We start from the raw sequence: 24,229 nt of genomic DNA on the forward strand, positions 1-24,229 counted from the left end.
GATTTGCCGAAAAAGTTGATTCTCAAGCATGGGTCTGTACTAACTGTTCGTGATCCGGCTTCATATCCAGAAGACGTACGTATCGTACGTATATTTTGTGAATGTTTGCAAATGCGCTTTCCAGAGCTAACGCGGGTAAAGTTCCCGTCGTCTCTGATTGTATTCACAGAGACCAGAGTGGCTATGTCGTCATTTTTATTTTTAAACCTGAAAACGCTTACTGTCCGTGTATAATTCATACATTCTGGTTCATACATATAGGGCTGAACACCGGTATTTACCGAGTACAGGTTTGTGGATGGGTTTAATCATATTTCTTATACACACTAGCTATAATGGATATTGGTTCTCCTGCTTTGTTGTTGCCGTAGTATTCAAAGCACGAGCTGTAAAGGCACAGCCCTCTTCCGGAAAGGGGGCCGGGCGCAGCAGCTCATTTGCATTTAAAGAGACACACACGAAAACAGCGTGCTTTGTGCTTCCACCCATTTACAGCATGGTATGATAAACGTTCCGTGGGGTATTTTGAGCTGAAACTTCACAGACATGTTCTCGGGACACCTGAGACTTATATTACATCTTCTAAAAAAAAGGGGCATCATATGTCCCCTTTAATACAATTTGATATCATTCCACCTCTTAAGCCCCGCCTACTACAGACTAAAGATGAGACTGTATCAGAAATTCACAATTGATGCAGATGAGCTATTATAGTTCCGCTTAGCTATTATTTTAAACAATGTTTAACAATGTTTATGTGAAAATGTAATTGCGTAGCTTAACGCAGTTTGAAGCAAGGATACTAAGAGGACGTGGACATGTGTTTATTACTAGTTAATTAATTGTTAGTTAATGTTAGCTGCTTAAATCCATTTAAATTGTAACACTTTCACACACCCCAATGGATTAGATCACGTGTATCTGGTTTACTTATTATCAAATCACCTCCAATGCATCCTTTATTACTATTATTATTAGGATTGTTTGAAATAAATCGACTCAGCATATTGAAGTTTTACGGCAGGTTTATTTACAGTGTAAATAAATCCACATATAATTGACATCTATCAGATTTGGAACAGAAATAAAATCACATCTCTATCGCTTGCTCAGATCATACCGCCAAAGAATGCCGAACGGATTTTGTTTTCTATAAACTACGATTTGTGCACCGGTGCGTGGCTAATCCAAATCATTCCTATTTCATGCTCTTGTAGTGAGCAGGCGTCAGTACGGCCACGTCACACAGGAATGGAACATGTGGTACGTCAGTGTGTGGTACGTCAGTGTGTGGTACGTCAGTGTGCAGCGTGGTGTATTTACATTAACCTACTCAGCTACAGTCAGGGTTAAAGCGTCTCACTGACAGCTGAAGCAGTCTGTCCTGAAGGATCGGCGCGGTGCGACTCGCTGTGTGTCCACTCCTAACACTAACTACGCTCCATGTTCACTGTGAAGAGTGAAGAGAAGAAACCCAGAAGAGCTTCGGCACTGTTATCTCTCTCACACACACACACACACACACACACACACACACACACACAGTACTGTTTTGCTTTAACCCTGGGAAAGCGGTGTGGGGGGGGAGCTGCAGTGTGGGAGAGGCCCGCTCTTCTCCAGCTGCTTCGCCGTGTGTGTGTGTGTGTGTGTGTGTGTGTGTGTGTGTGTGTGTGTGTGTGTGTAGGTCAGCAGCATGTGTAGTCCATGAGTGTCCTGTCTTCAGGACCCTTCGTTAGGCTGCAACAAAAAATTTAATTAACACAAGTCTGAAAACTGCAATAAAATAATCACGTGCAGTAACATTCTATTCCCAACATTTCTGTCCAATTCTATTCATTTCTATTCTATTCTACTCTGTTGCTTTCATTTCTATTCCATTCCATTCCCAGTTTCTATTCTATTCCATTCCATTCATTTCTATTCTACTCTAGTCCATTCTACTCTGCTCTTTTACATTCATTTCTATTCAATTCCATCCCATTCATTTATGTTCTATTCCAATCTACTCTACTCTGTCACATTAATTTCTATTCAATTCCATTCCATTCCCATAATTTCTATTCTATTCTATTCTATTCTATTCTACTCTGCTCTATTCCATTATATTCCAGTCTATTCCATCCATTCCATTCAATACTAGTCTATACTATTCGATTCGCTTCTGTTCCACTCTATTCTATTCCCGTTCAATTCTATTCCATTCTACTCTGTCATGATATACCATTCCGTTCTATTCAATTTCGTTTTTAATTATTCATTCCATTTTATTCTATTCTATTCCAATCCATTTTATTCTATTCAATTCCGTTATATACCATCCCATTCTATAATATTTGATTCACTTCTATTCTACCTCCATTCCATTTAATACCATGCCCTTATATATCATCGCATTCTATTCCGTTCTATGCAGACAGCCTTTGAATGCACTTTGTCTCACCCCAATCCAGTTTGAACATCCGGTAATAACATCTCACATTTATGCAACATTGCATTTAATTAGGTGTTTTCATTTAATCTGTTTAAATATATATATATTTACTATATATACTATATATATGTATCCATTTTGTAAAACACAAATCTCATTCATATGTTTTGAACTATTCATGTAGACTTAAACATCTACACCAGAACCTTCAGAGGTGAATGTGTTAGTATGAGCAAATACAGCGCCCTCTAGAGTTGAACCTTTAAAACAACTGTACATTAGACCTCTGTGCAGCACAACCTCACACAAAATACAGACAAGCTTGGTGAGCGAGAGACGCTGGATTTCATACAAATGACGTAAGAATGCCTGTGATTGTTGACCCCTAACCTCAACCTCAAATACAAGCTGGTTTGGACGAATTCTTACAACTACATGGATTTATTTAAACGCCGAAAAATATTGGCACCTCCTGAGTACTTAAGCTTTTCCATGAGATTACCTGAGGGTTTGAAGGCCATCAGCTGAACCACCTAAGCAGAAGAAGATCAGAGATTAGTATGACGAGTGAAGGATGATGAAGTTATGTTCCTGTCAAAAGTAATTCCACGTAAATGTCATGATATGATGATGATTTTTATGAGAACACGCTTACTGGATTTTCCACAGTCGGTTTTACTGAGAAGCTTACAAGTTTGTCATTTCCGAAACTTTCTAGAGAGAAAGAGAGAAAATGTGAGACTGACAATAGTGCAAACTTTACAATCTAACGCACGCACACACACACACACACACACACACACCATTCTTAATGACGAGCGAGCTGGCTGTGGAGTTGGTCATTTGACTGGAGCTACTGTTCTCCGGGCTGGAAGGGGTGGGCAAGCAGTCTACCCATGAGGCACCAGGAGTCCGCTGAGATGGCAAGAAGCTGATTGGCTGAGAGCAATTCTGCACGATCAGAAATTGCCATGAGGATTAGGCATTTATGTAAAAACAACGCTTAGCTAGTGAAGAGCACGATAAAACCCTTGGAGACTGTTACACTGAGTGGAAGCTAAAAACAAATAACTAAATAGCTGGCTATCTTTGTAATATGCTAACATTACTCTGTACAATGAATTGGTAAATAAAATGAAATAAAGAACATTGCTGTCTTTCTTACAGTAAACGATAGAGCTTTCCTCTTCTCCTGAATTCTCTTTATAGCGTTCTGCACCTGGTGGACCAAAGCACAAACATCACGACGCTCTAGCATGTAGCATCTACACCAAAATACCAGCATGAAGAATACGTCCGTACCTCACTGTTGTAAACTGCATACACCAGGAATATGTACAAACCCTGTGGAGACGACATGAGAGAGAGAGAGAGAGAGAGAGAGAGAGAGAGAGAGAGAGTTATCATTTCATAACAAATCACATGAACAGTATGAGATCAGGATCAGCCTGAAGACTACACTGCATTAGAAATGAAATGATAGACAGCTTGAAGCTCAGTCAGTGTGAGGACGACCAGGTCACATCAATATCACACGTCAGCTCCTACTCGGAAAGAATGAGTGGAGTAATGGATGGATGAGTGAATGAGTGAATGAAATAATTAATGGATGAGTGAATGAATGCATGAATGGATGGATGGATGGAATTAAAGAATGACTTTAAGAATGAAATAAGAAAGAAGAAGAGAGCATGAAATAATAAATGAAAGAAAGAAAGAAAGAAAAACAAACAAATAAAGAAAGAATGAACAAATGAATGAACACCTTAATAAATGAAAGACAAATGAAAGAAAGGATGAATGATTGAACAGATGAATGAATGAGTGAATGAGTGAATGGATGGATGGATGGATGGATGAGTGAATGAATGAGTGAATGGATGGATGAATGGATGGATGAGTGAGTGAATGAGTGAATGGATGGATGGGTGGATGGATGAGTGAATGAATGGATGAATGAGTGAATGAATGAGTGAAAGAATGATTGAATGGATGGATGGATGAGTGAATGAATGGATGGATGGATGAGTGAATGGATGGCTGGATGAATGAGTAAATGAATGAGCGAATTAATGCATGAGTGAATGAATGAATGAATGAATGAGTGAATGAATGAATGGATGGCTGGATGAATGAGTAAATGAATGAGCGAATTAATGCATGAGTGAATGAATGAATGAATGAGTGAATGAATGAATGAATGAATGAGTGAATGAATGAATGAATGGATGGCTGGATGGATGAAATTAAAGAGTGAATTTAAGAATGAAATAAGGAAGAATAAGAAAGCATGAAATAATAAATGAAAGAAAGAAAGAAAAACAAAGAAAGAAAGAATGAACAAACGAATGAACGCCTTAATAAATGAAAGACAATGAAAGAAAGGAGGCATGAAAGAATGAGCAAACAAATGAAAGAATTAATGAAAGTAAGAAAGAATAAATGAGTAAAGGATTGAAACAGAGTGAAAGAAAGAAAGAAAAACAAAGAAAGAGTGCATGAATTAATAAATGAATTAATAATTAATAAATGAAAGAATAAATAGCAAATGAGAGTGAATAACAGAATTTAAAAAACTAATGGAAGAAAAAGAAAGAAAGAAAGAACGAACATATGAACGAAAAAGACTGAACAAAAGAATGAAAGGAATTAAATAATTAATCAAGAATGCATGTAAGAATGAAAGACAAAAAGGAGGAAATGATGGATGTGCGAACACAAGAAAAAAGAGAGAATGAATAACCGCATTAAAATGTGAAAAAAATGAAATGAAACAAAAGGAGAAAAAAAAAAAACAAAAAGAGTGTATGAATGAAAAAACTATGAAGGGAAGAATGAACAGAGAAAGAAAAGTATGGGTGACAGAAAGACAGAAAGAAAGAAAAAAAGAAACAAAGAAAGAACATTTGAATGAAAAAAACCCTGAAAGGAACTAAATAATTAATGAAGGATGAATAGAAGGATGAAAGACAAGAAAGCAGAAATTACAGATGAATGAACAAAAGGATAAAAAAAAAAGAAATGAATGAATGAATGAATAATGAAAAACATGAATTAAAATGAATAAAACAAATAAACCAAAGAAAGAAAAGCAAACAAATCAATAGTGTGTGAATAAATGAATGAAAAAGAATGAAAGGAAGAAAAAATGATGTATGATTTGAAAGAAAGTATAGACGACAAAAAGAAAGAAACAATGAAAAGCATGAATGAAAATTTGAAATAAATGAATAAACAGAATAAAGGGGGAAAAAAAATAATAATAAAGAATGTATAAATGAACAAATGAATGAATGAAGGGAAGAATGCAAGAAAAAATAATGTATAAGTAAAAGAAAGAAAGAAAGAAAGACTATAATGAAAGCAGTGAGGTGGTTATAAAGGCGCAGAGATTTGCACAGCTTAAAGATGTCGAAGTGAGCGTCTCAGAGCCGAACATCTGGAGTTAAACACACTTCCACACACTTTTTTTTCCCCAGTGAACAGTCTGAAACAGATTCCCCTTTCTTCCCCGATCCAAACCCGTGTTTCTCCGACCCCAGATCAGGAGTCACAGCAGTGATAGATTCCCTCTGCCTCATTATATCAGCACGGCTTCCTTCCAAACACGGAACCGAGCCGTTTGCCTCCTACTCCTTCTCTATCTCCCGTCCCCTCGCTCTATCTCTCTCCTCTGCACACACACCGTAAATCTAAATTAACAAGCCCTGAGCGGGGTCAATCGAAGGCCGAGAGAGCGAGAGAGAGAGAGAGCGAGAGAGAGAGAGAGAAGGGAGGAAAGACTTGGAGGAAGGGAGAGAGATGAGGATGAAATGGAAGGAAAGAAAGAATGAAAAAAGCGAGCTTGCTTGAAAAAAAAGACGGGTTTGTTTGAGTTATGGCTTTAAAGGAGGGCTAATGAGCAAATATAGTGCCAGAACAGTGTGTGTGCGTGTGTGTGCGTGTGTGTGTGTGTGTGCGTGTGTGGGTTACCTGGAAGGCATTAAGTGCAACAAACAGGTAGGCCAGAACCACAGACAGGTGCACCAGGACCCCACAGAGCCATGTGAGACCCAGAACCGGCATCAGAATCAAGACAGGCCGCGTCGCTGCCCTGCAATCAAACACACACACACACACACACACACACACACAAGCACTCTTTTAAAAAACAGTCTTCACAATCTCTCTTACATACATTATATACACACACACACACACACACACATACACACACGCACTCACACACTCACTCATCATGTTTGTAAGCTTCTCAGTGTATCATCAGTTGTACTGCTGTGCTCAAGGCCTCTGCGATTTCTTACGTTCTTAATGCTATTCTTTGTATTCAGTCGCACACCGCGGAACACGCCGGAGTGTTTTGTAGGCACATGGGAACAATGTGCTCTTGTTTGCTTGAGTTCGCCACTGAGGATTTTCAATTTTGGATGATGGGATGCAAGGCACCAGTTTTATAGAACATCAGCGCTGCTTCAAGAGTCTCAAGTGGTGCGGAAATAAATGTAGCAATTATCGGCTGACCAGAGAGGATGAAAAGGAGCAGGAGAAATGTGGGATGGTGAGTGTGTGTGTGTGTGTGTGTGTGTGTGTGTGTGTGTGTGCGCACATTTATACTGCACGTCTGCCTGGATGTCTCTTGGGAAACTGAAAACTGGATTAGAAACTGATGAGGTCACCCAGATAAGATTAGGAACTTCAGATAAGACAAGAGCTTCACGGTGTTTGTGTGGATCACGCAATTTTAAATTCACACGGTCATAAAATCACACAAGCATTAAATGAGTCATTATTTTGGTATAAGTTAAAAAGTCAACATTGTTCAACATGATCTTGCAGAAATAGCTGTAAGAAAATAAGTCGGAATTCTGCGATAAGTTCAAATGTTTGAGATAATAAGCTGAAATTGTGAGGTAATAAGTCAGACTTTGCAGATAAATAAAAAATTAAAAAGTTTAAAAGTTCCTGAGGAAAAAAAATTCCTAGCTACAGTTTCAGGAATTAAGTTCCTGGGCTTAAGTTTAAGTTTTAAATTCTTGGGTTTAACTTAAATACTTTCTCATAAGTTTGTGGACTAAAATTCCTGGACTAAACTTATTGGACTAAAGTTCCTGTACTAAGGTTCCTGGAATTAATTTCTTGGGATAAAGTTCCTGACCTAAAGTTCCAGGAATTCAGTTCCTGTGCATAAGTTCCTGGGTTTAAATTTCCTGGAATGAAATTCCTGGACTAAAGTTCCTCGACTAAGTGACTGGAATAACGTTTCGGCACTAACATTCTTGAGATTAAATTATTTATCTTCCTGGGATGAAATTACTCAAATTAACTTATCTATCTTAAGTTCCTGGACTAAAATGATTTGAATTAAGTTCTCTATCTTAAGTTCCTGGGCTAGAGTTCCTGAGCTAAAATTCCTATGCTGAAATTCCTGAGCTAAAGTTCCTGGGCTAAAGTTTAAGTCTAAAATTCTTGAGTTTAACTTAAATACTTTATCATAAGTTACTGGACTAAAGTTCCTGGAAATAAGTTCTTGGACTAATGTTCCTGACCTACAGTTCCAGGAATTCAGTTCCTGTGCAAAAGTTCCTGGGTTTAAATTTCCTGAAATGAAATTCCTGGACTAAAGTTCCTGGGCTAAGCTACTGGATGAACAATCCTGGAATTAAATAGATTTTCCTGGATAAAATTACTCAAATTAGCTTATCTTATCTTCAGTTCCTGGACTAAAATTGCTCAAATTAAGTTCTCTATCTCTATTAAGTTCCTGGCCAAGAGTTCCTGAACTAAAATTCCTGGGCTAAAATTCTTGGAATGAAGTTCCTTTACTAAAGTAGAACCGCAGCTTATATGTCCTCACATCACTGTATGCATTAAGGTGTAGGAAGCAAGAAAGGGGTGGAGCCTCACCACGTCAAATCCAGGGGCTTTGATTTGGAGGCGGAGCTTGGAGCCAACATTTTGGCCCGGCGCCGTGCGCTAGAGATGGTTACCATGACGACCCGGCACAAGACCACAGTGTTGACCTTAAAATGTGAGGCAAGAAGAGATGTGACTGTAAAACCCGAAATAACCAAAACATACACATGCATATCACACACACACACACACTCACACACACACACACTCACACTTACTGTAAGAACAAACAGTACAGGCCCAACAAAAGCCCAAATAATATCAGACTCGGTGTCGAGCCAGCAATGCTGCTCCGCCTTGTACTTTTTCAGCGACACTGTCAAGGTTACAGAGACAATGACAACTGGCAAACCTGGGAGTGGCACACACACACACACACACACACACACACACACACTATTATCATACAGTTACACACACCATTATCAGTGTTCAGTAGTCATCTGTCTAAAAGTATAGTGCAGGAAGTGATAAAGAACATAAATAAACATGGGTCACACACACACACACACACACACACACACACACCCCAGCCCAGTGCGTAGTAGAATCTCATTCTTCTGTCCTCACTGATATTCACAGAGACGACTTTGCTCCAGAGCAGCAGCCCTTCAACCAGCATCCAGCAGAAAGAGGCCAGGAAGAACAGGTGAAGGAGCGCCGTCACCAACAAACACAGCTCCTACAAAATACCCCAGCACGGTCAAATTCTCAATTCTGATTGGTCAGGAGCTGCTCAATACTTCACTATAACAGCAGCTCTGACAGCAGTGCAGCTGCAAACCACAGGTTTATATTAATGCGCTCGTTTGAATACACGATCGTTTCTATAGCAACAGCTAAAGCTAAAGTCTTCAGGACGGAGGAGTTTATGATTTGTGGTTTCTTGGTAACGGGACAAGTTGTTTTATTTTTGTCATAATTTCAAGAAAGGGAACAAAACAGAGGCTGGTGAGGAAACGACTGTTTGTAGCTGCTGTAACGGAAGTGTAAATGTATGTAGAAATGGATAAAAAGTATTTTGTTGATAAGTCAGAAGTTTGAGATCATAAGTTGAAAATTTTGAGATAAGTAAAAAGTGAGAATTTGTAAATGACGTAAAAGAAGCTTGTAAAAGAATTCAGAATGTGTAAATGATGCAAAAAAAATTTGGAGATCATTTTTAGATGATAAGTTAAAAGTTTGGAATAAGTCCGAATTTTTTAGATGACAAGTTAAAAGTTTGAGATAATGAGCCAGAATTCGGAGACAATTATAGACTTTTGAGATAATAATCAGAATTTTTAAATGATCAGACAAATTTTTGGAGATAATAAGCCAGAATGCTGAGATAAGTCAGAATTTTTAGGTGATAAGTTCAAATTTTGAGATAATAAGCCAGAATTTGAGCTTATTTGAGATAATAAGCCAGACAATTATAGAATTTTGAGATCAGAATCAGAAATTTTAAATGATAAAACAAAAAAATTTGAGATAATAAGCCAGAATGTTGAGATAAGTCCGAATTTTTAGATGATTAAAAGTTCAAATGTTGAGATAATAAGTCAGAATTCTGAGATAAGTTCAAATTTCGAGATAATAAGTCAACATTTTGAGATGAGTCTGAATTCTGAAATAATAAGTTCAAAACTTGAGATAAGCCAGAATTTTACATTTCATGTTCAGATACCTACAGTGGTGCTTGAAAGTTTGTGAACCCTTTCGAATTTCCGATATATCTGCGTAAATGTGACCTAAAACATCATCGGATTTTCACCCAAGTCCTAAAAGTAGATAAAGAGAACCCGATTAAACAAATGAGGCAAAAATATTATACTCAGTCATTTATTTATTGAGGAAAATGGTCCAATATTACATATTTGTGAGCAGCACAAGTATGCGAACCTCTAGGATCAGCAGTTTAATTTGAAGGTGAAATTAGAGTCATGGTGTTTTAAATCAATGGGATGACAATCAGGTGTGAGCAAGTGAGCGCCCTGTTTTATTTAAAGAACTTGGATCTACATGTATCGAAGTCTGATCTTCACAACACGTGTGTATGTTCAGCCGCAGTTACTGCCGCACACCAGATACTGAAAAGAAAGGTTTGCATACGTTTGCCAACATTATCCTCAATAAATAAACGACCAAGTATAATAATTTTGTCTCATTTGTTTAATTGGGAAGTTTTTTTTTTTTTTATCTACGTTTATGACTCGTGTGAAAATCTGATGATGTTTCACGTCATATTTGTGCAGAAATGTAGAAAAACCTGAGGGGTTCACAAACTTTCGAGCACAACTGCATTGTAAGGTAAATCATGTTAAACTGATACGTATTCAACATGACAAGTTAAATGCAACTACAAATGGATGAAAAGTATAACGTGTCATTCTTTAATAATAAAATATAATGTTGTCGTCACTGGGAACGCGCTGTGATATAACGAGGGCGTGCTGGTATAGGAAAATATTCAGTAACAGTAACTCCACGTCGCATCTTATGAACAGTATATAATTATTTGACATTTTCTTATCAGTGCATAAAGTCATAATCTACCTGGTTAGCAGAAGCCCAGAAGCTGAAGATGAGGAGAAACTGAGCAGCAGCCAAAGCTACTATCAGATTTTTATGCACTGTAGTGCGGTCAGATTTAGGGACACTAGAGGGAGACACAGAGCAGGAAATACACACATACACACCCAGAGGGCGTAAAAGACATTCAGCATTCAATACTTTTTGCATGGAAACACATGGTCTAATGAATGTATATACAAAGTAAAGCAACCTAATAAAGTATCTGTTGAACATACGAGTGTATAATGAAATACACACACTCGCTGCGTCTCACCTCACGGCAATGAAGAGGATGAAGGTGAAAATCAGTCCACACAGAGACACTCCACAGCCGACGAAGCTCAGAATCTGTAAACCTCTTTCCTCTTCTGGGGAACGCTGCAGATCGTACACACGTACACACACACACACACGCACACACACACATAGTTATACGCACTGCTTTGTGTATCATCGTGAAGCAAATAGTATCCTTACGAACTTTTAACGCAGCGCTTTAGTGTGTTTAAGTACGCAGGGGCACACACTCTCTCTCCCCTGTCAATCACAGTGACACTAGCCAATCGTGGGTCTGCGAGCTCATGTATGTGGAAGAGGGCAGATAGCGCTCCGAGTGTGTTACGCTGCCGTGTGACGTTTGAGGCTGACTTCACCGGTGCAATCTGCATTGGTGTGCTTCATCAAGCCATACCTGAACCTCATAAATCTGCATGAGCAAGGCGAAGTTGGTGGTGTGGTTACAGTAACAGGAAGTCATGTCTTCTTGTGAGGAAATGACCTCACAGCCATCAGTCGACCATCCTCCTTTATCCACTGCCCTGAGGACACAATAAAATAAAAAAAACAAAAAAAAAACATGCATGTCAGAAAATTGCTCCATGGACAGAATCATTAATATGCCAATACACACGCACTCACAGGAGCTCGAAATCCCAAAAGGCACAGATCGGCTTACGGACGATCCCCGAAGTGCTCTAAAGAAATATGAGCGAGATTTGTTAAGCTGTGATGCCGCTGTCTTAACCGATTCATAAATAAATACAATCTCGGTTTCGACTATAAAGGTTACCTGAGTGTGATGGCGGAGCGTGTACTGCACACCCAGACTGACGAACTTGCCATCAGCCATCACTGTGCTAGAAATGAGCGACGAGCCCAGGACTGTCCCCTTATATCTGACACATACACATACACATTACAAACGTCACAACTTGTCTAATTAGCATAAGCTGATTAGCCTTACTGTTATTAAGTAAAGAATAAAACACTTGAGGATGTGATGTCATAGGAAAAGAATCAAGTGGAGTTATTGTAACTACGACTAAGTCTATTATTTACCATTAACATAATGTTTTGAGTGTTTTATTCCACTTATACCACAGAGTGGAATATACCCAAGAGTGACACATGGTATTTTTGGTACATGTTGCTGAGAAACCAGAAAACATAAAGCCCTGTTCAAAGCTCTGACGCTGGAGACTTCTTCCCAAAAAATCCTAAATGTCACATCTTTACAGAAAGCTTCACCATGTTAACACTTATACGTCTTTCTTGTTTATTCGTTGAGTATAAGTCTTTGATTACGTAGCGTATACTACATACATACCTGTCCCTGTGAACAAGCTGTTACTATAGAAACGATAACGTGTTAGAACGAGCGCATTAATAATAAACCTATGCACATTCATCAACATATTCTGACCAATCAGAATACGGAATTCAGCAGCGCTGTGGTGTAAAGTTAGCTGAACGAGACTTACTTGAAAGAGGCGTCAGTGCTGGTCGGGATGAGCGTGATGTTCTCCTGGCCATTCAAAAGCGGCCTCAAGGGGCCGTACCACGCGTTTAACAGAGTCACTTTCCCGAAACCTGAACGCGTACGAACACACATGTTTGGCTACGCTCACTTTGTGCACTGTGAAATGAACACTCATTTATTATGCAATTTTACATTAATACAGAGAGAGCTGTAGGACGTGTTCATGCACCCTCATTGTGGAGCTCCTGTATGCTTTGAGGTGGAACAGAGATGCAGTCCAGACCCGTGGGACCGGCTGTGCCGAAACCGCAGAACTCTGATCCATGAGAACTCTCAGACACATTCTTCTGTTTGACCTGCAGTCCTGAATTGGATTTGGATATGGTCATGGACACTGATATAATGGGAAGACGTACTACAGATATTAAACATGAGTAAGTGTGAAAATGAAGGGGAATGTTGAGGGACGTACTGATATTGCTGCTGTTTATCTGCACATGGTCGGTGTCCCCCAGGAGCAGCGGGCTGAGGTTAGACGCCATGCTGTCGATGGTCTGCACCACAACCATTGGTCCACTAACAACCTAAACACAAAGACATGCGTTTAACACTTTTAGGTAGAAACTCTCCAAGCAATCATTGTGTCTATGGCTGTACTCTTTAATAACGTGCACTTCCATGGTTTTACCTCTCTGATGGTCTCCCATTTGTCCATGATCTCCTCACTCATGAGCGTATCCGCCAGACTGATGATGCTGCGGCTGAGGGTGTGTGCCTTCGCATGGCTCTGGCCACCTGTGGTTGGCAGCTCGGCAACACGAGACAGCATCCCAAGCAGAGAGGGAACATCCCTGATTTCAAGCTGGCCCTGGGACTCGCGCAAGTAATACTCTGAGATATTAACCAGATGAGAGACTCCAGCCCAGGAGTTGTCTGCATCGGGCATACCAAGGATATCTGTGGTGGTCTGAGACACAAAAAGATTTGCACACTGAGACTTGGGACTGAGATCATGTTTTGAAGCAAGTGAACCTGCAAATGCTGTCTGTATTCTGATGGAGCAATATGGAGAAATTAGATTGGCATCATCTTCTAGAACTTGGTCGTGCAGCAGGTAGGAGCTCCAGGGTTCCTGGTCAGGATCCTGAGCTCACCTTACTGTCTAGGCAGAGTTTCTCTCCGTGTTCTTCCCACGTCTGTGTAGGTTTCCTTCAGGTTCTCTGGTTTTCTCCCACTTCCAAAAAACATATCTTTGGCTACATGACATTGTCCCTTAGTGTGAATGACTGTATGAGTGTGTGTGTGCATGGTGCACTTTGATAGACTGGGTAAATGTCCACCTCACATTCAGGATAGGCTCCAGATCCACCATGACCCTTAGCAGGTTAAAGAAAGTACGGAAGATAAAAGGGACAAAGAAAGGAAAGTGGCCACTCTGACCGGTCACTAAATTCCTGGAAGGAATGTGTGTCATTTTTCTGGAATTCATTCATTTTTTCTTATGGATTGCATGTCCCCATACCTGGAAAGAAGTTTGTTTATCCATCAATCCATCCATACATCTATCTATCCACACAGCCATCTATCTATCTATCTAATAAGCAGAATGCTTACCACGCCATGTTTCATGAGGTTTTGCATGAAGGGACTCGGGTGCAAAATCAACGATTTCTCCAGCTCTTTCTTCTTCAGATAGCGGTCTGAAGGACATACAAACATATAGATGTACATCACACATGCAGGTAATTTCATGCTAAATGGATCCAACCACATCCGTAAACAGAGAGTATACAAACCTCTGCTGATTTTGCAGATGAAGGGATAAGTGTTTGAGCAAGGTGTCAGGCTGTATTTTGGTCCACCTTGACTAAAGTCACTCAGAACTTGGCAGGAATCCTGTTCTTTATGTTTCTGCTGCAGCAAACCTGGAGATTTTTTTAAAAAGATCTGTTTTCTCCTCATTCGTCCACACTCTTACCAAATAACCTACTTCTCATGGGGGGGTTAAATTACATCTTTTGTAACATATTGGCACATGAGCTATGCTAATACTTCCAGCTTGAATATTTGCACTTGTACCAGAGCAACAGTATTGAGATTGAGGTATTATTATACTCACCGGGGCATTTCACCATTTCTGCTATCTCCTTCACAACAGTGTGGAGAGTTAAATTGCGCTCCTGCCAGCTGAAAAACAGCATCGGATCTGAGGTAGGTGAACAGGTGAAAAGCGTCTGAATCTGTTCCTTGGCCAGGCGTGAATTCCAAATGTTTAGATCCGTCATGTTCCCCAAAAATGGCTCTGTGAAATTCCCCCCAAAAGAATCCTGGTCCTGTCCCAGAATAAATATCCCATTCCCGTAGATATCCCGGGACGAGCCTTTCCTCGAGGCTGAGTCGCGTTTTTCGCCGTCCACATAGATATCCCAAAGTCCATCACTTCCCTGCCAGGTAACGCAAATATGGTGCCAGTCACCTTTGTTGGGAAACCAAGCTTTGTAAGAATGGTGCTTTCCGTGGATGATGAGGGCTAGCAGGACCTGGTGCTTGGGCTTGTCTAAACGTCCGCGGAGCTGGAATTCGTTCGTCAAGGTGGGTGCGGCGTATGAGAACAGAGTGGACACGTCTTCATGGTGTAGGGCAAACTGTGCACGTAAGCATACGCTCACAGCGGACAGTGGTGGGAATGATGCCTCCACTCGTGCGTACCCATCTTTAGAGTTGCCAGAGAAGGACAATCCTGAGAAGAAAACATCTGCCACAGAAATAAAAGGGGGGGGGATGCAATTTATCAACTAGTGATGCATTGATATCAATACTGCTCATTTACTCCCATACCAATATCCAGTGCCACATGATACTATGTGACATAAGCCTAGCTAGCTAATGCATTTCATTTCAAATGAACTTGCTAACGTTGTATAGAACAAGCTTAGTAGCATAAGTGTATTAATACTGCTCAGCGCTTCATAGTCAACAATCCACCATCCTTTCCCGTTTGAAACCTAGACCTCCTCAGGAGACTTACTCTGCTTGGAAAGACTCTGTGAGGATGTAGGGTTGCGTTTGCTGCTGTCTCTGACCCAGACGGGGCGTTGCGTCCCGGCCAGAACCTTCCTCATGCCCTCTTCATCCCCATGCTGACCCTGAACTGTGAGGGAGCTGAAGTGGCTCTGGCAGAAGTGGAAAGCCTGGACGTAGCTGCAGGACGCATTCACCAGCTGGAACACGGTCTCTGGGGTCTCGAGCAAACGGCTGGTCAGGGCCACAGAATCTACCACAGGAGAAAGTTATGTTGGATTTCTTGTACACTGTTTTTCAAGAACACGAGAATGATACCACCAGGATCACATATTCATAATCGTTTCTGATGGGAACAGTAAAAATTGAAATGTATCCCAGAATGTCCTACAGTCATCCAATTATGGTCCAATTATGTACATTATATTTCACATGCACGCTAAAGAAACAAAAGGCCAACCCTTGAGGACACCACTCCCATGTCAAGCATTGTACCAACAATGCTTCAGTTTAGTACCTTGCTCTTCCTGAGTAGCTCCAATTAGAGATGCCATTCTGAGACCTTCAATGAGATCCATCAAATTTGATGAATTCGGGTTGAAAAACAAAAGGATTTCGTAAAACTCACCTACAATACACCTCTCTGACACCTCGTCTTGGGACGACTCTGTTGATATAATTTCAGTGCTGGAAGTGTCTACTGTCTTCGATGCAAAACCTTCAGAAAACTAGCATGAACATGGAAAGAGAACATACAGAACGAAGACCTTTTTTGTTGTTGTTGTATATTTGAATTATACACACGTCGCGTTAAATCAAATGAATTATTTCCGCCAAGTTTGTTTTCCCTTTGTTTTGAACTTGCAATGGGTAAGATTCGCCTTTAAAAACACTTGATTAAAAAATTACGGGCTACCTTTTTGAGAGTGAAAAAAAAAAATCAGAACCCTAAGTACAAATAACTAAATCTCAGAAATGCAGATTTTATGTAAATGAGGTTAAAGGTGAAGTATCTGGCATCCCCAGACAAAAGTAGACGTATTCAGAGTGCTCAATCAAATAAAGATAGCGAGGTTTATTTTTTCCAGTGAAGTTAAACTCTTGATGCCCGGCGTAACTACTGTATTAGGTAATGTGCAGGCTAGTTAGGCTACGCTAAGGCTAGCTTGCTGGCAATCATTAGCTAGCAACTAAGATATTTCCTAAATTCTTTATCTTATGTTTTTGAGTCCAGCTACCTCCCCTCCACATCTTCTCTAAAATTCATGGATATGAGCATGACAGACGGCTGAGTTTGACCACTCAAAGCGTCTACGTTTACCTTAGAATCCTGGATGCTTCGACTTTTGGCCTAATTTACATAAAATCTGTTTGTTTGTTGTTGTTCTTTTTTTATTTATTTGAATTTTTGAGATTTCAGGTGTTATAAATCTAAAAACCGTAACCTGCAAATCTTACCACTATAAAGTTCAAAACAAACAAAGAAAAAATACTGGCAAAAATCGAATATACCACAGAAAGAAAAAGGATTTCATTTGATGTCATGTTAGGTCATATATAATTCAAATGCATTTAAATATTTGTATTAGCTTCCACGTTTCATAGCTAGTACACGTCCTACACCTTAGCACAGGCTTCCTCAGGACTGAAATGACATTTTAAATAACATTTCACAAATATTTGTTAAAACTATGTTAGTAAAAATCGAAAAATTAGCATAAGATTTTCATATATTTCACAAAAGTACTATAAATAACAGGTTTAGCCGGTTTTTTTTTACAAAACGTTAACGTCAATGTTAGCCTGCTTACAGTAACACAAGGCAAAGTACTTAAAGCAAATAATTTACTTAGTTTAGAATTCCCTGACGCTTTCGCCTTCCGGAACAGACCGTCTACAGGAACGTCTATAGCAAAAATGTATAATTATCATGATCAGTAATATGAACAGTATGATTACCATGGACAAAATCACCATCAGCAGGACGGAAGACATCTTCCCATCTGGAAACAGCAGCACAGAGGAGAGGAATGAGAAGTCATAAGAACAACAACAACATCAACAAAAAGTCTGAGCAGCCAGCAAATAAAAATTTTTACAAATAAATAAATAAATAAACGGCCACGTCGATGAGAATAATAAAATTCCTAAAGGTCCGGGATTTTAAGCCGAAACACATACGAACAGACTAGAAACGCTCTCTAACGTTTCAAACGCCCGACCGAGTCAGAGTTCCTCTATTTTTCGAACAGTGTTCTGCTTTTACCAGAAGGATAATTAAACTTCTGCATTCTCCGAACGACGTGAATGCAAAGCCGTACGCCGAAGAGAACAAAGCCACGGATTCGTAAATCAAATCAAATCTATAAAGTGAAGAAAGAGGACTTACGGGACTTACGAGGACGATGGCTGTTTCGGTGTCTCTTCTCTCCCTCGTAGTAAGATGCTTCTTTGTGTCTCTTGTCACACATCTGTCTTGCTTTGTTTGTGCGTGTGTGTGAGTGTGTGTGGGTGAGTAAAAGAACTAAGATGGGGCTTACACACAGGTCTATATGTGTACAAGTGTCCTCATGGCAGTGGACTTCATGTCACATAGATGTATCTGTTTGTGTGCGTGTGTGTGTGTGTGAGAGGGAGAGAGAGTGTGTGTGTGAGAGAGAGAGAGAGAGACTATATATGTCCTGAATCTTTCGTCCTGTCCTGCTTCCTTCCTCATCGTCCAGCATACTGTGTATGAGTGTGTGTTTGTGTGTGTTTGTGTGTGTGAGTGTGTGTTGAGGAAAAAAAGGTGTGTTAGGACCCCCCCCCCCCCCCATCGCCCCCACCCCCTGGAACGGCCCTCCGTTCAGTGCAGAGCTTTGTCATGCTAATGGTCCTCATTTATTAAAGCGGTGTTGCGCAAGGAGAGAGAAACTCGGTACATAGACTTCATCAAGAACAGTAGATCTAACACACACACACATATAAACACACACACACACGCACACACACACACACAAACACACAGCAGCAGGGTGCTGTTGTACAGTATGTATACGGATGACACAGGGAGAGATTTCGAAAGATTCATAACTGAAGAACGTGTAACGCTAAAGGTTTTTTTCCTTTCTCTCCCGTTAAAAGAAGGAAAGCGAGTAAACGAGTGCGAGTCCTGGAGTCTGGAGTCTGGAGCGCACTGAGGGTGTTGTACAGTTACGGGAAGAGTCTCCTTTCTGTTTTGTTCTGAGGTTTTGTGTAAAGTACACCACTGTGTATTCATCTGTTTTGTATGCACCATGAGTAAAATCACACACCACAGACCACTTGGGAATCCGACCAGAACGACCTGATTGTTGGGTCCAAAATGCGACTCTGAGGAAAATCGGATCCTTTTACAAACAAGTTATAATAACATGATTTAATATTTGAACGCTAATCTAAATATATACACGTGCCACATCGTCATACTAATGATCAAAGCATTGTGGTCTGTTTTCCGCTCTATTGTGCTGCCTTTATCACGTTGTTGTAGTTTAAATGCCTGCTTTTAATTTAATTACCGTAGCGACCGTAATGTTTAACCTCATCATTGGGGGTTACTAATGAACGAAAAAAGTTGGGGGGGATTGATTTTGGTTGACATTTGATTAGGTTAGGGTTATGGTTAACCCTAACCCCCCCAACCCTAACCCCAACCCTAAACCCCAAACCTAAACCCCAAACCTAACCCTAAACCCAAACCCAGAGCCCCAACCCAAACCCTAAACCCCAACCCTAAACCCAACCTTAAACCCCAACCCCAACCCTAAACCCCAACCCTAAACCTAAACCCCAACCCTAAACCTAACCCTAACCTTAAACCCCAACACTAAACCGTAACCCCAAACCCTAACCCCAACCCTAACCCCAACTCTAAACCCTAAACCATAACCCCAACCATAACCCCAAACCCTAACCCTAACTCATGACGACCCACCTCTGAATCACTTTTTACCACAGCCCTGTTGAATGCTGGATTCTGATTGGTCAGAAGGTGCTGATTAATTTTCTAACAGCGGATCTGATAGTAGGTTTACACTAAGGCGCTTGTTCTAATATGTTATTGTTGCTATAGCTACAGCTTGACAGCGAAAACTTATTGTTTTAACGCGCCGAAGTTTTCTATAAGAATATGTGTTTTTTTTTCTTCACATTTACGGAAAGAGTCTCCAGCGTTAGCACTTTGTAAAGCTGTACCTTAAAATTTTCCAAGTTTACACTTATCGTGGTTTCTCATTAACTTTCTGGTGTTTTTGTCTGAGAAAAAAAAATAGACGCCGGTGAAAGAAGGACTGTTTATAGGTGCTATAACGTAGGCGAGAACAGGAACACGTTTGTTTCACTGACATTGAATGTAACTATAAACGTATAAAAAAAAGTATTTAGTAAATCGCAGTGGTATAAGAGGAATAAAACACATCAGGACGTGGGGTTATAGGAAAACAATCAACGTCAGAGTGCTAACAGTAACTGTGCTTTATCACACCACGTTGTTGTTGATTATTGTCCTTGAACAGCACAACACAGTGGTTTTCTTCCTGAATAAATCGACATTTTAATCCGGTTTAAGGGTTTTGGATGAGTTTTGATCACGAGTCACACATGGGACGTGCTGTCAAAGGAAAATAATGAACGTTAGGGGTTGGGGTGCTACAGTATCCGTACCTCTGCTACATCACACCACCCCGTTGTCGATCGATTTCCTCTTACAGCATGACACCAAGAGTTTTATTCTTCGTATAAAGTAATGAATAGTGAATAAGCCAAAAACATCATGCAGCTTTCTTACAAAACCCTATTCAAAATTTCTTTTTGATCAGAAATGTACTCATGGAACCGAACCCAGTTCTCCCACTTCACAGTTCACATACTCGCTAAAGCATATTAAGTGTAAGTACGCTTAATCACGGCTTTGATTAAATAGTGAGTTGGGATAAATAAATAGATAAATAAATAAATAAATACCACACTTTCCTCACAAACCCTGCTAAATTACCTACCTGATTCCCCCCTGTGCAAAACTTTAACAATAATCATTGCTCATGCACATCTGGAACCCAGTGCCTACATTAAACTATTTAAAATATGTCATCATGATTAACACTTAAGGCTTATATTGTACAGCAAATAAAACCATTACACAAAACCCACCCAGATTTTCCCCTTCGCACAGAATTCCCCCTCGCACCATGAGCATGACTCCCTCTGAGGGCTGGACAAAAGCCAGTGTGCTGACCAGCATGACCACACACACACACACACACACATACACAGGGCCCTGATGAATACCTGCCCACCGCTCGAACCCGGCTGCCTCACAAGCTCGTCAACAATAGAAGCAGAGTAATGTGGAGCAGGAGACAAAGCCACATGGTCGTATGGCGAAGCAGAAGCAGAACACAGACCTCTGATGAACTTCACTCATGAGGACGAGACCATTTAGCCGTAGTCAGCAAAACGGTTCAGACACGTCTCACGTGCTGCAGAAAGGCTGTGAAGTGGAACTTTACACTTAAATGTACTGAGATGTTTACTCGTGTTTAGTTAGATTTCTTCATGTCTCACTCTCAGTACCGCGGGATGAGGAGCGTAATCAGCGAGACAGTTTATCAATGTATTAAATATGCAAAATAAGCCCGGGGAAAAAGTATTTTTTATTTATTTTTTAACCATGTAAAACCAGAAAAAATGTTAAGTATGATCTTTACATATATATATATATATATATATATATATATATATATATATATATATATATATATATATATATATATATATAATTTGTAAAAAAAAATAGATATATAGATGTTTTCAAATATGCTAAATTAAAAACAAAACAATAATAATTTCAAGTATGTCTTTATTTTTATGATGTTTTCACAACGATGCAAACAAAAACTTCGAAAATACAAGTATTGAGTGATTTAACTTTTTTTTTTTTTTTACTTTATAAACCTGTGATTTTTTTTTTTGTTCAAACTATTTTCTAATTAATTTTTTTTAAACGTTTTAAAATAAGTAAACAGATACCCATGAAACAAAAAAGTGTCAAGATTTTTTTTTTTTTTTTTTTTTTAAATAACGTAGCCACGCAACCATGAAAATACAAAAACGTTAAGTATGATTTATTTTAGTAATAATGTTGGGAACAAACATCGGTGAGCAAAAACTATGAAAATACAAGTGTTTTTTTTTGTTGTTTTTTCCACGAGTGATTTTGTTTACTCATTTTCTCATCATTTCAGTCACTGGCAATGTGAATATTTTCAAACACCGACCGAGCCGGATGAAGACTAACACGTGCTTCCTCAGAGACACGTGAATCTTTACAAAATGCTGCTTATGGATTATCACAATGCGGCTAAATGCTCCGTATACACGAGCTCACAATCACTCTGACTGGCAGGAGAGCGAGAGTAACTCCACTCCTCCACAGCCTTTCTGTGCTAAACACATGACTATCAACTTCCTGCTTCAGTGGTTGCTAAACAACAAGGTTGGCTGTCCTGAAGTAAATTTCCATCTAAATGAAGTTACTATGTGTAGTACTCTGGATTTACGGGTGAGAATATACGGAACGTTCCAGAGGTTCCATATTTGTCCGTTGAGAATTCACCCAGAACAGTGCGCTATACCGTATGATAAGTAAAGAACGAGACATGTTCAGGCGTGTCAGAACACAATGGTGATTCTTTTCTTCCATCCAGCAGCCATATTGATGACACAGGCTGGTGAAAGGGTTCGAGTCTGACTCGCTGAGTCATTTAGCGTGTCAACTGGAGCGCAATGAATCTCAGGCTATAAAACTCAGCACTTCTGGTCTGAACTAGGAGGAGGAGGTGGAGACGGAGGAGGAGAAACTCCAGGCATGTTTCTAGAGGAACCCGGAGCAACAGACCACCGCCGTTCACCCAGTTCAGAAAGTACCTCATTTAAACGTTCACTTTACCACGATCGTTCACGAACCAGCTGACCAAAGCTTTCAAAAACAATTCTGACCCACATACCCAGATGTGAAGGAGAAGTTTGGAAGCCGTCTCATGCCGAGGTCATTGTTCTTAAATGTCAGTACTTCTCTTCACTTTTACTCACTACATTTTTAAAGGAAAAATCTCCACATCGTGATTTTTCTAATCCAAAGTTACTGCTACAGAGCTCTTACAAAGCGCTGACACCAGAGACTCCTTCCATAAACGTTAAATAAACGTCTCCTTACAGAAAACTAGAGAGAAAATAAAAAACTCTGTTCATTTGGAGCGTCCACCGTACAAGTCCCTGTGAATGAGCTGTTACTATAGAAACCAACTAATTCCAACACTGTCACTACATTTCACAATTAGCATACCTCTATAAAGCCGCATAGTGACTTACTAGCACCGGACATGGGTCTTCAAGGATTTAAATTTCTAACAAATCTAATCTTTAATAGATTCAGGATTAGACTTCAGACTCTATCAGATCTTATTACCGCTAGCTATTAGCATCATCAGAGTTATTAATCATGCTAGCTTACATTCGTGAGATTAGCAGTAAAGTTGTTTTAGTTGGCCTTAGAAGAAAGAGTTTGGGAAACTTTTTTGGGGGTAAATTTTAAGTGTTTTGTTGTTTTTTTTTTCTTTCACTTTTCTACTTGAAGTAAAGTGAAAAATTTGAAGATGAACTTCAGGATTTATTTAGTGCGAGAGTGTTGTGATTTTCTTTTTTTTTTTAAATTTTTTATTTCTACCACATAAAATCTTGCGAATACTGAGTCTAGTTAGAAGTATTAAGTGTGTGTGTATTTTTTTTTAATGATCTTTGGATTTTTATGCCGTTTTCAAATAAGCTAGAATATTATTTTCTCTTTCGTTTTTTTTTTTTAATTATTATTTAAAGAACATAAAACAATAAAAATACAAAAAATGTTCCTTATTTTTTGCTGTGTTTGGATTTGTGAAAAATATGAAGATATATACATGAACTTTAACCAGAGCATTTGTTTCAAGTAATTGCACTCTTTAGTTGTAAATTGTAAAATATAATACATTTCTGTAAATGACTTCAATTGAACCCACTCAACACACAGAAACCTTTAAAGGACCAAACTTTTATGGTTTAATTCTTGTCAAAAAAAAAAGTTCCTGTTCTTCCCCTTAAGTTCTTTACTTTTCACTTTCCATTCCTCGCCACTCCGACTAGAGGAACCAACTGCTCTTTTTTCATCTGTCCTTTCCCTCACATTTTGCCTGAACAAAAGCGAGCTGGCATCCATTTTCTTCTCAACAATTAACTTCATTGACCAGCCCTTTCTCTTGCTCTCCGCTGTCCTTCTTCAGCACCGTCGCCGTTTGGCCCTGTGCATTTCCATGGCGATGCGAGGCTTGAAAGAATGGCATGGCAACGTCAAATAGTCTCCAGGCCCCGGAGAAGAAGAACAAAGGAAGCAGCGACCTACATGTAGCGAGAGGAAGGGCCTCCTATCTATAAGAAGAAAAAAAATAACTACCCCGAGCTAAAACATCCATCCTGCGTGGGACACCATGAGAATGTTT

General features: G+C 39.6%; 1 protein-coding gene across 1 annotated transcript; it reads right to left on the reverse strand.

Moving 5' to 3' along the window:
- Nucleotides 1-1,007: 1,007 nt before the first annotated feature.
- adgrd2 (adhesion G protein-coupled receptor D2) lies at nt 1,008-18,257 on the reverse strand. Its single transcript, XM_053624147.1, has 26 exons — nt 18,070-18,257; nt 17,640-17,683; nt 16,309-16,408; nt 15,688-15,933; nt 14,779-15,414; nt 14,456-14,584; nt 14,274-14,359; nt 13,348-13,626; nt 13,132-13,243; nt 12,889-13,023; nt 12,661-12,769; nt 11,970-12,075; nt 11,819-11,874; nt 11,592-11,718; nt 11,175-11,278; nt 10,883-10,985; nt 8,873-9,026; nt 8,563-8,696; nt 8,336-8,451; nt 6,404-6,524; nt 3,734-3,775; nt 3,597-3,650; nt 3,235-3,382; nt 3,087-3,145; nt 2,934-2,964; nt 1,008-1,737 (listed from the first exon to the last, which is right to left on the reverse strand). The coding sequence occupies exons 1-26, from the start codon at nt 18,149-18,151 to the stop codon at nt 1,733-1,735; spliced, it is 3,318 nt and encodes a 1,105-aa protein (XP_053480122.1). The 5' UTR covers nt 18,152-18,257; the 3' UTR covers nt 1,008-1,732.
- Between the last annotated feature and the right edge of the window lie 5,972 nt (nt 18,258-24,229).

The sequence above is a fragment of the Ictalurus furcatus genome, chromosome 5 (genome assembly GCF_023375685.1).
Source record: "Ictalurus furcatus strain D&B chromosome 5, Billie_1.0, whole genome shotgun sequence".
Taxonomy (NCBI): domain Eukaryota; kingdom Metazoa; phylum Chordata; class Actinopteri; order Siluriformes; family Ictaluridae; genus Ictalurus; species Ictalurus furcatus.